A 16,134-nucleotide genomic window follows, 5' to 3' on the forward strand; every position below is an offset into this window, starting at 1 on the left:
CAGTCTGTTCATCTGTAACCTTAGATCACCAAGGGAGAGCAGTCATCACACCTTGGCAGAGGTTCAGATCAGGATCAGTGGAGGGGTTGTGGTTAGGGGTGTTAGAGGGGTTAGAAAAGGTGTTCCAGGTGGCAGCAGAGTAAAGTTCTGGAGCAGGATCCAGGTTTGGGTTGGGGTCAGGGAGGAGGCTGATGCGGACCATGGGACAAAACTGGCTCCTGAGCAATAATATCTGTCCCGCTAAATAATTGTGATAATCTGTTTTTTTTGGGTTGCCATTTTGCCAACAGAAAAGTGAGAAAATGTTTGTTTTTTTGCATAAATATTTTATTTCAAGGCTAGTTTTGGTTCTAAAACTAGTTCTGACCAAATTTGGAGTGGCAAGGCCATTTTAAAGGTGCCATGCTTTGTCTCTGCTGCCGTTTGATATAATTTTCCTTGCAAACATCGACAGCTTCATTGCAGATAATACCCACCGGCAAGGGCATATGACTTAGTATGGAAGTGCTTCCAGATAGGAAAGTGGTGTGGCATCTTGCGGGTGTCCATTTGTGCTCAAGGTCTCTCATGTTCAAGTAGTACTTTGGGTCTCTTGGCATCTGCTTGTGGTTCCTCTCCCACTTTCCAGCGAGGTCCAGCGGGCCGACGCCCACACCTCCTTGTGTCAGATTCAGAAAGCACAGGTCTACAGTAGAACAGAAAATAACATTTAACGAAGAAAACAAATCTCGCCTCGACTCAAACCCACTTATTCATTCCTGTCCCCAGTACCTATCTACTAAGTCCCTTAATTTGACGTTGAACCCCTCTAATACCACACACTCACCCCACATACATCGCACATCTGATAGACTGGCCTGTCTATCTGATGGAGCACCACTTTAGTGAAAATGTAATTATGTGCATTCTTAACTATTGAGATTCACCACCACTTTCTCCCAAATCTGCTCTACATTAAATCCAGGTAACACCTGCTTCCACACTGTCTTTGATGCTAGCACCTTCACTTTCCTGTCTACGAGACTGGATCAGGGTCCGTAGGCCCCACCATGACAATAAAAGTGTTTAAAAAAATAAAAAATGTTTTGCGTCTTCCCCTCTACAAGTCACCCAGCAGTTGGGAATGGCCTGTTCATACTCACCGATGGTACTTGGTGGCAAGCTAGCCTACTGAGAAGGGTGCCAGTTCCCTTATGCATCGACAAAACGACATACCAAACAATACTGTCAGTGTGGCTGGATACTCCTGTCCGTCAGCCGGCCTCCATACAGGATGAAGCGAGGCCTCAGCCCCGGCCTGATGTTTCACCCCCTCGGCCCACTCACACGCATTCACGGCCTGGTCAACTACAAGACTTCATTATCACACTTCATGTGTGAAATCTGCCTTTGAAAATGTTGTCTGTACACTGAGTTCACAGTGGCACATTCTATCACACCACTGTTTCATTGAGGTGTTGTTTTTTTGGCAACACATGAGTGTTGGTGACGTCATTTAAATGCAGAGTACAAGGTCACTGGAAGCTACTGGTTTGACTCTTTGACTCATTATTCAAATTACATCACCAACCTGTGGAGGTAATAGCAAATTGCATATTCTATGTCAAATGACAACAGACAGACCACCTGTTTTATATAAAAAAGTTTTATTACAATGTAAAATTTGTTTTAGCTTTTACCAGCTTGAACTACAACCTTCTCCATGCCCTACACATACATTACGATCAGTAATAAACAAGATCCATGCTAAGCCACCCTGTTACTTGCATTGACTGTTCCAGACACACAGGGGGACTCTACCTGCTTATGCCAAATTTCCAGGACTTTGCTAAATAAATCCAACTTGGAAAATAATTTAGTGCGCATCACTTCCAGAGTATGAGTATATGCAGGTCTAAAGTGTCCAGTTATAGACGTAATATATGTGCAAAGAAGATTTTTTTTGTAATATATTGTATTGTTTTACGCTTGAAGCTGGAAAGTATAAGTTGGGTACAGTTTTTTGGTTCATGGAAGACTAAATAAATGTTACGTGTAGTAGTAAACAGCAAGAAACAAAACAACAGAACAAGACACATACAAAACATACAGTACCCTGCAGACCTAATGCTGCACACTCAGTTCAATGCTAACAGACTTCATACCCGCTATACTGTAAGTGTGCTGTATGTATGTATTTTCTACAGTAACAGACTGGTGTCAGATGTCATTTCAAATTCAGCCAGTAATCCATCACATTAAAGAAATCCAATGTAGACATTATGTCACAATCTGTTTTCCATGTAGATTGGACAAACAAGATATTGGACTAAAAAGTTAGCAATTTGGTGGCAAAATATCTCAAAATATATGTTTTTGACAATTGGTTTTGTTACATCTTTGTATTACAAAATAAAATGGGTAGCCTTTTCAACCAAAGTAAGAACGAGCGAGCTATCTTGAAAATGGCAGTAATAGATTGGTGTGCCAGACACAAGTGGTGAAGACTGTGGAGCAACATTTATTTTATATGCAGTCTCCTGGGTGGGGCCCTTAGCTGTTTACCAGGCAACAGAGCCCAAAGAAACGCCTCTTTCTCTGCCGGACCAGAGGGTAGGGAGTCAGGTTCAGCAAGCTGCTGTCATCTGTTAGAAAACACGCAGACGGGTGAAAAGTGGAGTACATTATCCAGACACTAGATTGTCTTGACAATGAGCGGTATACCTTGAATGATCAAACATTATTGTTCCTGTTCATTAAATGTGTTTAAATTAAAAATAAATGTACGTAGGTTATTTCGGAGGGAAAACAACAGTGCTGTGGGTCATGGGATGTCCTACCTTGGTTCTTCAGTGGTAAAGGCATTGTCTCCCTGAGTTTGCTGAGAAGATTCTTCATTTCTCTCATGTCCCTGTCAAATCACAGTTTATGGCTCCTATCTATCATTATGTATCAAGGAAAAGAACAGAAAACAATGTCAAACTTGTTGGCCACACTTACTCACTCACAGGCACTGACCCACCTCTCTATATTGTCTATATCTGTGGCCACTAGCCAGCAGAGCTGAGGACAGTCCATAGGTGAAGAAGAGGTGTCCTCCAGGATGGGAATGTCCGAGCTTTCCTCCACCTTACTGTCAATTCTGTGGGGTCCGCACGACTCTTTCCCTGAAGCAAACACATGCACGTATTCCTGGGCCTAAGACAAGAGCAAAGTTGAACTAGCATAAAGGTTTGATCTACGGTGTCCTACCTTTTCTGTGGAGTTGCAGGGAGCCCAACAGACACACAGACTTGAGCATCTCAGTGATGTACATCTCCAAGCAGCACTGCAGCTGGATGAAGAGCCTGCAGATCTCTGGATGGATCTCTCCATCCTCAGGTCTTATGGAGGTACAGAAAAAGTCAGAGCAAGTACACCTTCCACTCAGTCAGAGTTGTATAATAATAATAATGTGTACAACAATACAAACACGCACAAACAAACAGGAGAACTAACTTACTAAATCGTCATGCCCAAATCTGGGTAATCTACCTTTATGACATATTTGCACAAATGATCAATGCAGTATGTGTCCTATCATGTATGTGCAGTTGATGTATGTTGGTGTGCATTATCAGACTACTGGGACAAGTGAGAAAGAAGATGTGTCCTTATAATTTTCTTCATACAAAACAGGGTTTGGATGCAGGTGGGGGTGATGATTAGGACAGTCATGTGTAAAGGGATTGCTTTTTTGACTCCAGGTAAGTGAAACTTTGCTAACATAACCATAGTATGCACTACAATCCAGAGAGATGTATAGTAAGGAAGTAATTCCTGGTATTGTAGTAAATATGAGTTATTGAAATGTGGTGGTACTGTAGCTGTAATACTAGTAACTAAAATTAGTAATAGTTTATTAACATTTTCTCTGCAATACTCTGTGTTACAGTGGTTGAGGCTTAATTGTGGCTTCTTATGCAGAGACAGATATTCCATTAGGACTCTTCTAGCTTACTCATTTAAGAGTATTAAGATATATCTGAGGATTCCTAGGACATCCTGCCTGGGCTGTGAAGATGGTGTCGGGACTTTGATCACAAACTATGTGAGTCACGGCAATACAGGACTGAGAAAGACTGATGCATGACTCCCAGATAGCAGGCCATGTGACACAGGAACGAGATGCTCTGATTTTGTCATGCGTGTAACAGGCAGTGATGGATACACATAATGAAATCACCTAAAGGACATGGTAGGAAATGTATTATTAAAAAGATGGATAGGTTACATTTAGTCATTTAGCAGACGCTCTTATCCAGAGCGACTTACAGTAAGTACAGGGACATTCCCCCGAGGCAAGTAGGGTGAAGTGCCTTGCCCAAGGACACAACGTCAGTTGGCACGGCTGGGAATCGAACTGGCAACCTTCGGATTACTAGCCCGATTCCCTCACCGCTCAACCAACTGACTCCCTTAACGGTTAAAGCAAAGGGCTCCATATTTAACCACACATTGTCATTATGTAAAATATGTAGGCAGATGAGACTAAAACAAGCATGCTATTTTAATTTTATAACGGTTGTAAGAAGGCTATATAACGGTGTCTATTTGAAATATATAACTATATCGGACTGGACACATTCTAACAAGCTATTGAGCAGGTTAGACTTTTTTAATCACTCACTATAAATTGTACAAACATAGTTTGCATGTTAACAAAAACTTTTACGAATTACGAAAATCAGTCGACATGTCGACTGATTTCGGATGCATCAATGGATGTATCCATTGACAACTCCTAACGGGAGGAGCGGAGACAAACAACAAATGATTTCCAAACCTTCGGGGGGGAAAAAATCCTTTAAATAACGGAAAAGTATAGCGGGAACTAAAAAGGAGCGGCGATGCGGTTTCTCTTTCAGGACCACGGACAGCCTCTAACCTATACTCACCCAGATATTACTGTCAGGCTCTGGTGGGCGGCTCTGGCCATCTCACAACCTTTCGTTCGGGTCTTTAGCATATCGGCACGTAACAAGGGGCAGTCGACGGAGATTTCGCCTATTGAGATTACCAGTTCACGGTACAGGGCCACGAGGGTGTTAAACTCCTGAACGATCTGCAGAATAAAAGTGAGCTTGTTATCAGAATGATATTGAATAACCAACCAGCATTTTCCGACTTTGCAGATACTCAAGACCATTCAATTTCAAAGGAGAAAAAAAACATTCAAATGTGAGATAGGCTAAGAGTTTAGAGGCTAGAGACTTGCAGACTTCGAAGTCGAGAACATGATAAGCTAAATGCCGAGCATAGGCAGATTCAGCTGCGAGGACTATGACGACTGCAAAGGCAAAACAAAACCTGAGCATAGCTTTGTATTTGCTGTTGCGTACAGCCAACCTGAAACTAAATTTCATTCCGATCTGTGTTTGTGGCCTAATCATTATTTGCCAACCGTAATCATTATTGATGTCTTCATTTTAGGATTAAGTTAAAAATAAACTGCACCTAAACAATATACATTGTGTATTGTCAAAAGCACATGATGCTAAGTTGGACTAATCAATCAACAACTTCAAATAAACTGATTAAGACAAAGCAATTTTCTTTGGGATGCCGTGTAGAATTCAATAATAATTTTGCTATTGCCCTGTTGTCTGAGATTCAGTGACGTTCAGAGATGGGTGAGACGGATGAAGAATTTATATGGACGTTTCTGCTAGAACCTGTGAATCGAGTCAGGTTTCGTCCATCTCATAAAGCGTCAGAAAAATGTAATGTACGGAGGAGACCATCCCACATAACCAGTTAGACTTCTAATAGCCGACGTGGTGCACCATATGCAAAATGATATATGTAACAATCATGTCCAGTCCTAGAAGTGCAAAAACATTAGGGGCACTCTGCAGCAGGCAGGTGCTTATTTCGACACAGTGTAGTTGCAGTTAAATGATCCCAGTCGTGTGCGATGCTTCAATTCAAGCAAATTCAAACAAAGAAAGGGTGGGTTAGGTGCACTCTACATCAGAGAAACCCAGTAGCCTACGATCTTGTCGCAAACCCACCATTCTGCAGTCGGCCACGGCGCGTTGGGCTTTGCGGGTACTTTCGGTGCTCTCTCTCCTCTCTTGGTCTCGATTGGGAGGTTTGCCGATCTGAAAGATGTTCCCGGCGGATCTGGGGCGGTTCTTGCGCCCATTCGGTGCAGAACTCATGCATACACATCCACGAATAAAACAGCGCTAATACAGAACGTTGTTTATCTTCCCAAAACTCTACAGTATTTGGCTCGTGTGTCCTATGTCGTCTCCTCCGTTACCAGGCAATTTGGGAAAGATACAACGAAGCAAATCCCTACTGGGATATGCTATAGCCTACTTAGTATTATTGCTCTCTTTCCTTCTATTTCTCTTCCTATTCTCTTGACAGCAGCAATATATACAAGTATTTTTGAAGGCAACACTCGGCGCGCTGAAGAACCGGATGAGCGCTCGCGAATCCTCTCCGCATTGCCTCGACTGCAAAGGGGGCGCGAGTCACCTTCACTCCAGCAGACGGTAGCCTACACGATACAGCCTTGACAATCACCACCAACTCCGGGACCGGTGGAGCTCTCTTTCCTTAAGCACCGCTGTCGTTGTCGTAGGATACAATTGCTTTCACGACTTTTCACCAAATACAACCATTTCTTATGATTTCGCGTTTCCATTAATCACTTGACAAAAGCAAAGTATTGTCCCGACAATGCAAAAAACGTCGCTTTAATAGAAATAGAATAGAAAATGTCACTGTATATCAGTCACACGTGTTTCATAGGCTTCGTGTGAAAATAAACGCACAAAAACAGTGTGCCAAGATTGCGATTCAGTTCCCAAGGTCTTTTTCTTCCAGTGTCTCAGTCGATTGTATCTAACCTTGGTGAGCGAGACGAGCAGTTGCTACAGGCCTGACGTGGCTTTCAAAGCTGCACACCCATAGGACAGGAATACTAAAACGACCCGCCAAGCCAGACCCCCAAGTTTTCTGAAACTCTATAGCCTTGTGGGCAATTATGCCTATATGTAAATGTAATGAACTAAGAACATTTAATCTAAAAGTTAGTGCTATTAATATAAGTACATGTTATGCATTTATACGTCGTGAACATGCAATTTTTTTTGTAGTGCTGATGGTTTATAAATATCCCATCTAGGTAACAGTCATGCCAGAGGTGTAGCCTAATTTATAGCGTTGCCTTTCACGCGCTCAATTCTCATCACAACTAAAAGCGCATATAGTCTCCAAGGAGATTTATCGACGGAACTAAGGATACATTTCTCTTAACTTCCAACAGCAATCCAATGTCGAATATGTCAAGTGAAAGTAGTCCAGCTGTACCTAGTTGTAAAGAACCAGAAGTAGTACTTACAATTTTACATTTCAACGATGTGTACGAAATAGAGGCTAGATCTGAGGAACCTGTTGGCGGCGCTGCGAGGTAACGTTGCGGACCAACATGGCTAGCTATATCTCTAGCTAGGCTAGCTAACAATATGGCTACTGTTAACCTAAACGTTACCCCCCCCCCCCCCCCCCCCCAGTTTCTGTCTAACCAAATAGGCTAACCAATTATCATCTTTAAAAAAATATACACCTTTAAAATATTTTAAATCTAACCTATTCGTGGCTTTTTTAAGTAACATTAAACCTGGGCTAAGTTATAGCCTTCAACTATGTCGCCAATGCAAAAGGACAGCGCTGGGCTTTTGTCATGTCTGAGCAGTAATCACACTAACTTGTCTTTAACTCTAGGTTTGCCACTGCTATGAAAGAATTCCAGGCATTGAATCCATTTGTGGTTTTCAGTGGTGACTGTCTGAACCCTTCCATACTTAGTACAATCACAAAAGGAAAGCACATGGTTGATATTCTCAATAAATTAGGAGTCCATTGCGCTGTGTATGGTAAGTGCTGTTCCTTCCAGCCATCCATTAATATTGTATAGACCAAGGAAGTCTTGGTAATTCATTTGTGCATTACTCCCCTCCCCACCTCTCATTTTTGTTGTTGATGGATCTTCATGTTTTAATCATTCAAGGCAACCATGAGTTTGATTTTGGAGTGGATGTCTTGGAGGAGCTGACTCCACAGATGACCTTCCCCTGGTTTCTCAGCAATGTCTATGACAGGTACTCTTTTACCCCCTCTTTACCTACTTTTAATAGATCTATAGAAATGCTGTACGGTGGAATGACAGTCCATCAGCCATCATCAATAATTGAAGATGTTGTGAGGAATTAACACCGTGCCTATGCTATTTTAGGGATGCCCTTGTAGATGCAATTCATTTCTGTAATTTCTTGGCAAACAGGTTTACCAATAAAACCCTGGGGCACGGTTTGGTGAGCAATATCCTGGAGTGGAATGGTCAGAAAATTGGCCTAATGGGTCTAGTGGAGGAGGATTGGCTGGAGACTCTGGGAACTGTAGACAGAAACAACATCATCTATGTTGACTACGTAGAGACTGCCAATGCTCTTTCTGCAGAACTCAGAGAGCAGGGAGCCAAACTGGTCATTGCGCTTACACACATGAGATGGCATAATGACATCAGGTTGGCGTCAGAATCCAGGGGTCTGGATCTCATTCTAGGGGGCCATGATCATGAGTATGGAGTTCTGGAGGTGAATGGGATACTGATAGTAAAAAGTGGTTCTGAGTTTAGATATATGTCAAAAATTGATGTTGTCAGGGACCAAGACATGACTTTTAAATATAGCTGCCATAAGATCTCAACCATGAAACACCTGGAGGAAGACAATGAGATCAAGCAGATTGTGAATGGATACACCAACAACATTCAGGTAGGTCTAGGTGCAGTAGGTCTATACTGTGTATAATATTGTTCTATTTCTCAGAATATTTGTATTTTCTATTGATTTCCCACTTCATATTGCAAAGATGTTACTGTACACCCACATGCAAAAAAAAGAAGCTTTATGTGGTATGTAGTGATGTACAGGGGACACAGAGGCACTGAAAAGGTAAAAGGAGCAAAATCCCCCTCTTTCTTTCTTTCTCTCTCTCTCTCTCTCTCTCTCTCTCTCTCTCTCTCTCTCTCTCTCTCTCTCTCTCTCTCTCTCTCTCTCTCTCTCTCTCTCTCTCTCTCTCTCTCTCTCTCTCTCTCTCTCTGTCTCTAAATAGCATACTCTATGAATACATATATCTATTTCCCATTCCCGCAATTCAAACAAATTGTACTCAGTTTAATTAAAGAAAGCTTCATTCTTTCTCTCGCACACACTCTCTCACTGTCAGCATGTGCTAGGAGAGGTCATCTGTCACATGGACATTGAACTAGATGGACGCTGTGCCACAGTCAGGCGAGGGGAGTGCAACATAGGAAATCTCATCACCAATGCTATGCTGGAGGCCACCCATGCTGAGGTGGCCCTTCTCAACTCAGGTTATTACTGTACATTCTCAACCCTTTAGATTGGGGGAACTATTACACTCCTGTTTCATCCATAACTTTCGTCATACTGAGGAATCAAATGGGGTCAGCTTGGTGCAGGTTGTCTCATGGCCATGTGTTGCAGGTACTCTGCGGTCAGACCGTATCCACCCAACTGGGCCCCTGACTATGCGTGACCTGCTACAGATCCTACCCATCAAAGACCTAGTGTTGGTGGTGGAGGCCACCGGACAGCAGTTGTATGAGGGCTTGGAGAACGGGGTTAGGAACTACCCAGAACTGGATGGCAGGTAGCTAGCTTCTGTACAGCCATACCAAGCAAAGAGGCTCAATCATTTTCAATGTGTGTTGGAGTCTATGTGTTGGTTGGCACAACACGCTTTCCTGACAATGATTCAAAATGTTCTTTTGATCTAGCCAGCAAATAATCATGTGTCGTTATCTTCACATGTGTATGCGCATATGAAAAACATGTATTGGTATTGTGACATCAGATTTCTACAGGTTGCGGGGATACAATTTGGCTTTGATCCAAATAAAAAACCAGGAGCGAGGGTCATTGCTAAAACAGTTAAAGTTCAAGGGAAGAGTTTGGATAAAACGAGGAGGTACTTGGTGGCAATGAAAGAATACCTAACAAAGGTATTTCTCCATACATTTCCTATGCTTTTATTTGGCAAATCAGTGCAACCTTAGTGGAATAAACAAGCAAAAAAAGAAGCAGGCTTTCAAATACACAAAAAGTGGTTGTATTGAATAATTTAGTGAATCAATTGATACTGCAAATGGTCTTCAGGGCAAAGATGGCTATACGATGTTCCAAGGCTGCCCTCTGAGCTTTGACATTGAGAATGCCCAAATCCTCTCCACCATCCTAGTCAACCACTTTGAGTCAGGCATGATAGTCAGAGGACTGAAGACCTGCAGGTCTGGTCATAGAATGGGTCTTATCAAGGTCTCTGACAGCCCTTCAGTGTCCGGTAAGCAGATGTGTCAGTCATTCATTCATCCATTGATTGATTTTACTTATTTGTTTATCCATGCATGCATTCTTGTATGTTTATATATTCCTTTAAAGAAAATGATTTATTTATTTAAGAACATATGCATGGTTGAAATACCTTGTTATGAAATCTTGGTTTGTTTCCATTTTTGTTTGAGACAATGTGGAACTGTTGTTTTTTGCAGCCATTGAGAAAAGTGTGAACGAAAAGCTCCTGGGAGAAGCCGTGTCTGTGGCTGTGGTACCTGGAGTGGAGGGTAGAATATACCACATCTTCACTGAGAGCCAATCAGAAACTGAAGCTGAGGGCTGAAACAAAGAAGGTTTCTGCTTGTTGCTGTTCCAAATTGGAACTATTTAGAAATCACCTTTAAACCCAGGAACAGCACATCAAATGTTCTTGGCCTGGGTAACGTCTCACAGGGGGTTTGGGAGGCTGGTGTTTAAACACAGAGGACTGTCGATAACATTATAATTCTAATGTGTTTCGATTGTATTGGTATTATTACTTGAGTTCATGATAAATACTACCTCAGCAAAGATGTAAGAAGGACAGAGTGCACAAAAGAAAAGAGCTCATTATTTTTGCTTTATTGTGAGTTTCAGCTGAAATCCTTAAACATACTGGTATTGAACCCAAAATTACTATGAACACTCGTATTCTGTGTTGTTGTGAATACAGTACCATCATCTGTGAAGCACACTGGTTTGGCTACGTTGTTAAAATCTTCCTCAGAAATAAAAAATGTAATCACCCAGGTTCGTTACGATGTAAAATCTCAACATTGTCTTTCAAGTTTTTGGGGTACACTGTATATACGTACATGACATGTATCTGTAAATACAATAATGTAGTAATACAATTTGAAGAGTATTTCAAGCTGTCTTATTGTAAAGACTACACATGTAGACTTTAATCAAACTACACAACATAAACAGAAGAGCTAGTCAAGCATGAAAGAGCATGATTTGGATCAACAATCAACATCAAAGATGCACTACTGAGAAACAAATTAGAACTGTATTTGGTTAATAAGGCATTTGAGGAAATAACTTTCCTTTTGAATAGGATATTTAGATTTTAAAAAGTTTCACTGTTGAAATTAAATTCTGTAAGAAATTAAGGGTTTAGAGTTTGTAAAATATTAACAAATCACCCATTACATAACCTAAATAAGTACAGTCTATGACTAACAGAGATGGCAGTCTTGGACATTTCCAGAAAATAGAAATAGTTTAAAAGAACTACGCTATATGTCTGTTAATCCACCCATCTTTCCATTCATCTATCCATTCATTAATCGATCCAGTTATCCATCCATCCTGCCAATGTCTTCAAAATGAGGGGAAGAAGAAGTAGCAGAGGAAGCAAAATATAAAGAAGCCGATGACCCAGTTGACTGAATAGATGTAAATGATCACCATGTCCATGTCGAAGCGCCAGCCCCGAGAATCGTCCTCAAAGTCCATGGCGTCTAAGCGGTAACCTCCATGGGGAAATTGACGCCTGGCAATGGGGCTAGCAGGTCTCTGGAAACCTGTTTAAGAAATCATATGGATTGTGTGTTATCCTTTTCTTGTGCTATAAGTTGATATTATGCTATTTGAAACCCATCTCTTTTACCCATGGATCTATATTTCATCTTTTGCTACTGTTCCTCGTATTACTTGTGTAGTAGCCCATGCTATCATGACATTGTGAAATAAAACATGTAAATACATTGTTGCACTCACCCCCAAAAATACGAAATAGTTTCCTACAACTTGGAAGAGGCCATTTTGCACAGCTGGCTTTCTGGAAGTTCTGCTTTCTGGAGATATACTCTTTTGGGAAGAATGCTCGAGCTGTGTGGTTCAACTCTGCAACAGCCATAAATAAATAAAAAAACACATCATAACCCAATTACATCCCCAAATATTGGAAGATTTGGTTTGATTGTTTTTATTATTTCACTCCTTTTAATTAAGGTGCTGACATACAGTATAAAAACAAAGTAAAGCACCATCATGGTCCAGTTAATACAAAACCAGAACCCCCACCCCAACCCCCAGTTCTTGCTGTTGTCCTCAGAGTCACCATGGCTGTAATAATATACAAAAGACTCACATCTAAAATCCTTGGCTACCCAATCACTCTCAAGAACCCTTGATATGTTCAATGTCCTCATAAGCACCGACTCTTAGAGAGAGGAGAGGTTGTTGGAGTTATAGAATGCCTTCTATAACTCCAACAACATATCCTCTCCCTCAATCTCTCTCTACCAAGCTATGCCCCCTGCATCTCTCTCTTTCACAACAACAAATGACAGTGTTATATAACCTCATCGTGTATTCATAGTTTTACAAAATATTTGCACCCTTGTGCTTTTTTCAAATAATGCAACATTTCTTCCAGATTTTCTTTTACATTAAAAATATGTTTCGGTGTTCACATGTCTCTGGTGACCAGTTGAATCTGAATAATTTATAACATCGCACAAAGGAATCCTCATTCTCATGTTTTGTTTCGCCATGTGCATGGACAAAAGAAAGACAACCAGAGAATTATCTGAGGAGGTCATTACATTTAGTCATTTAGCAGATGCTCTTATCCAGAGTGACTTACAGTAAGTACAGGGACATTCTCCCCAAGGCAAGTAGGGTGAAGTGCCTTGCCCAAGGACACAACATAATTTGGCACAGCCGGGAATCAAACCAACAACCTTCTGATTAACAGCCCGACTCCCTAAACACTCAGCCATCTGACACACCGGATTGTAGCCAAGAATGGACAATCTCAAATCCTTCTCCAGAGACTTTGATTGTCCTGTTTCCATCGTGTGTAATGTTTTCAAGACGTTTAAGGCTCATGCCATGGCAGCCTATCTCAATGTGTGTGGACGTAAGAAAAAACTTAATGGAAGATTTCAGAAAAGGATTGTTCGAATGGTGGAGAAAGCGATTGCCACACAGATTTAAAATGACCGTCAGACACGAGATGCAACAGTTTCAACTCACACCATCCATCGGCAACTCAATGAAAGGATGTTAAAGATAAAAAGACCCAGGTAGACCCCAATGCTGAGAGAAGGACATTAGGAAGCCTGACTGCAATTTGCCAAAACACATCTTTACATGCAAACATCCTTCTGGGAGAATGTCCTGTGGACAGATGAAACCAAATAAAGACTTTTGGGTAAAGCACACCATCTGTGCTATACCAAACTCCGACTCCAAATCTGAATTCCACTGAAAACTTGTGGAGAGATCTAAAAACAGCCGTTAAAGTTGGAGAAGGTACCCTTCAAATCTTGGAGACCTAGTAACCGTGAGAAAAAAAGGAAAGGTTAAATCTTTCACTTATGTTAGGGGAAAATGTGAGTTTGAACTACGACTGTACAGTATCTAAGAACAATTACATCACATACTATGATAGTTTTCCAACCTTAACTGGACAATCACATTGGTGAGTTGGTGTGAATGATAGTCAGTCAGTATGTGTACACCACTGTATTCAGAATGTACTTAAAAACACACCAACGCACTCACACAAACACATTTTTTATAATTTCCCTAAAAACTATCAGTCTACATAATCTATTGACATGGAAGTGTGTAATATCATCAGATGTTCATTTGGAGACAGGAAGCAGGACTGACACATCTGGACCCAGGTTTCAGCCCCCAGAGGGACTTCTGCAGCTGGGGCTCGTCCACTATCAGTAGCTTGAGTTTCTGTTGCCTAACTACATTATAACTACAAGCACCCATGTCTCATGGCCACACATTCAGATGTGCTCACAAAAACAGGAGAAGGAAGGTTGCTTTTGTAATCTCAAAGTGCTCTATGGTAAGAAGGTCAGCAAGTTTAAACTTGTACCTTCAAACGTGTATTGTGGCCAGATGGCATGCAATATGTACATACTATAAAATACATACTAATACCTGATACACTGAACTCAAATCGAAACCTGTCAACCACCCCATCACACAGACAACCAGACTTTACCTTTCTGGAAGTAGACATGTGTGATGATGGTCCTGCAGAGTGGACATGGGGTATTGGTGGGGTTGTTCTTTGCCAGGGTCCTAAGACAAGGCTCACAGAAGATGTGGTGGCAGGGAGTGCACATGTAGGGACTAAAGTACACATCCAGACACACGGCGCAGATGTAGCTGTCCCTGTCCCCGGGGCTCATATACTCATCTTCACTACTGCTGGATGGGTTCCCTGTTGAGCTCTAGAAGAAAGTTTGAAAAAAGGAAATGGCATTGTTCTTCATATTGTTAATGGTAAATCAATACTATTTTAATACCTAATGTAAAACAACTCTCAAGAAGGATATCATTGATCTTTATTGCTCTTACTGTTCTCTAAATTATAATAATAATGTCTGTCTCACAAGTGTCAAATAAGGTTTATATGAATGAAAGATATTTCTAGCCTTTTTAGATTTGGCTGCATAGCACACATCTATCTGTTCTCTGGAGATTCTGTTAAATGTGTTTAATTCAAGTGTCATTCTTTTCCATTGTACTTCACACTTATCCATTTGATAAGTGTGAAGTATTTCTACATCCACTAACTAACATGTTAAGGGACTGTACTAGACAAAGTAAAAGGAGAGGTATGGGTTTGAGACCCATCATGTCCAAATGTGCATAGTACATACATAATATTTCAAACTATAAGGAACCTGTATAACTGGATCATACACATTTACCTTCTAATTTACACACCAGTCCAATCAATGTCATTCTTCACTTTCCTAACCTACTCCTCCTTAAAAATTCCAGTTCCGTGGAGTCTCTAACACATTGAAGATGGTCTAGCCCACTGGTACGTGGGACTTCTCCCAGCGTAATTACCGCTATCACACCCAGGTGAAGCTCTAGAGACCTCCCAGGCACGCCATCGTCTCCTCCCAAGGTGTGTCATTAACGTGGAACTCAAAAACAGAATGCTCGTCTCATCATAGACACCACTGTCTCCAGGTGGTGGCTACACTCACAAAAACATAACAGCTCTCCCTAATGCACAGACACACATGTATACAATCATACACGCACCCATGGATGACCAAAATGTATTCTAGAAGGACATTTGAAAATACATATTTATCAGAGAGGGTGAGTGTATTCCCTATCTTGACTGTTCTGCGGCTTCCTGAATTATTTCCTCTTCTTTGCAACTCCCTTGAACACACACAATACTCTCCTAGACACACACAATGTCTTAATAAATGATTGTAGAAGCTGTCTAACCTAGGGGCTGATTTGGTGCAGAACAGTGGAAATGTGATATTCTTTCTTTTGTAGCCATTGTTATTTATTTCAACTGTGTCTAGAATGTCCTGAAGAGTGTTTGACTTTCTAAGTCTTGAATTAGAATACAATAGAGACATATTCCCTTTTAAAGCAACAGTCTGTTACATTAATTCTCTTATCTAAATAATTCCAGCACATCAACGTGACTGTGGATTTGCTACGGCACAGCCAATCAAACTGGAATATGTTCTTTGTTTGGGTGGGAGTGAAGAGCTCTCTGGACAAGCCTCATGATGCAGCCAATTCAGATGTAACCCCACTTTCACTGCACAGATAATAGCTTTTTAGAGGAGCTGGCTGATGATGGATGGGCAATGAGCACAAACACACACACATACACACACAAGCACATGCACAAGGACGTGTACTCTGCATGCCCTCCTGTAGATACACATACACATAT

The 16,134-nt window shown here is 41.3% G+C and overlaps 2 protein-coding genes across 2 annotated transcripts; one reads left to right on the forward strand and one right to left on the reverse strand.

Moving 5' to 3' along the window:
- Nucleotides 1-1,582: 1,582 nt before the first annotated feature.
- rgs7bpa (regulator of G protein signaling 7 binding protein a) lies at nt 1,583-6,428 on the reverse strand. The gene is made up of 6 exons (XM_067231463.1): nt 6,033-6,428; nt 4,917-5,083; nt 3,232-3,362; nt 3,002-3,146; nt 2,820-2,890; nt 1,583-2,624 (listed from the first exon to the last, which is right to left on the reverse strand). The coding sequence occupies exons 1-6, from the start codon at nt 6,180-6,182 to the stop codon at nt 2,533-2,535; spliced, it is 756 nt and encodes a 251-aa protein (XP_067087564.1). The 5' UTR covers nt 6,183-6,428; the 3' UTR covers nt 1,583-2,532.
- Nucleotides 6,429-7,316: 888 nt separating this feature from the next.
- On the forward strand, nt 7,317-10,737 carry LOC136937853 (trifunctional nucleotide phosphoesterase protein YfkN-like). The gene is made up of 9 exons (XM_067230969.1): nt 7,317-7,444; nt 7,759-7,910; nt 8,045-8,135; nt 8,318-8,810; nt 9,265-9,412; nt 9,546-9,711; nt 9,916-10,063; nt 10,218-10,401; nt 10,610-10,737. Exons 1-9 carry the CDS (start codon nt 7,317-7,319, stop codon nt 10,735-10,737), a joined length of 1,638 nt encoding a protein of 545 aa, XP_067087070.1.
- The last annotated feature ends 5,397 nt before the right edge of the window (nt 10,738-16,134 follow it).

Source organism: Osmerus mordax, chromosome 28 (assembly GCF_038355195.1).
Source record: "Osmerus mordax isolate fOsmMor3 chromosome 28, fOsmMor3.pri, whole genome shotgun sequence".
In the NCBI taxonomy this organism is placed as follows: domain Eukaryota; kingdom Metazoa; phylum Chordata; class Actinopteri; order Osmeriformes; family Osmeridae; genus Osmerus; species Osmerus mordax.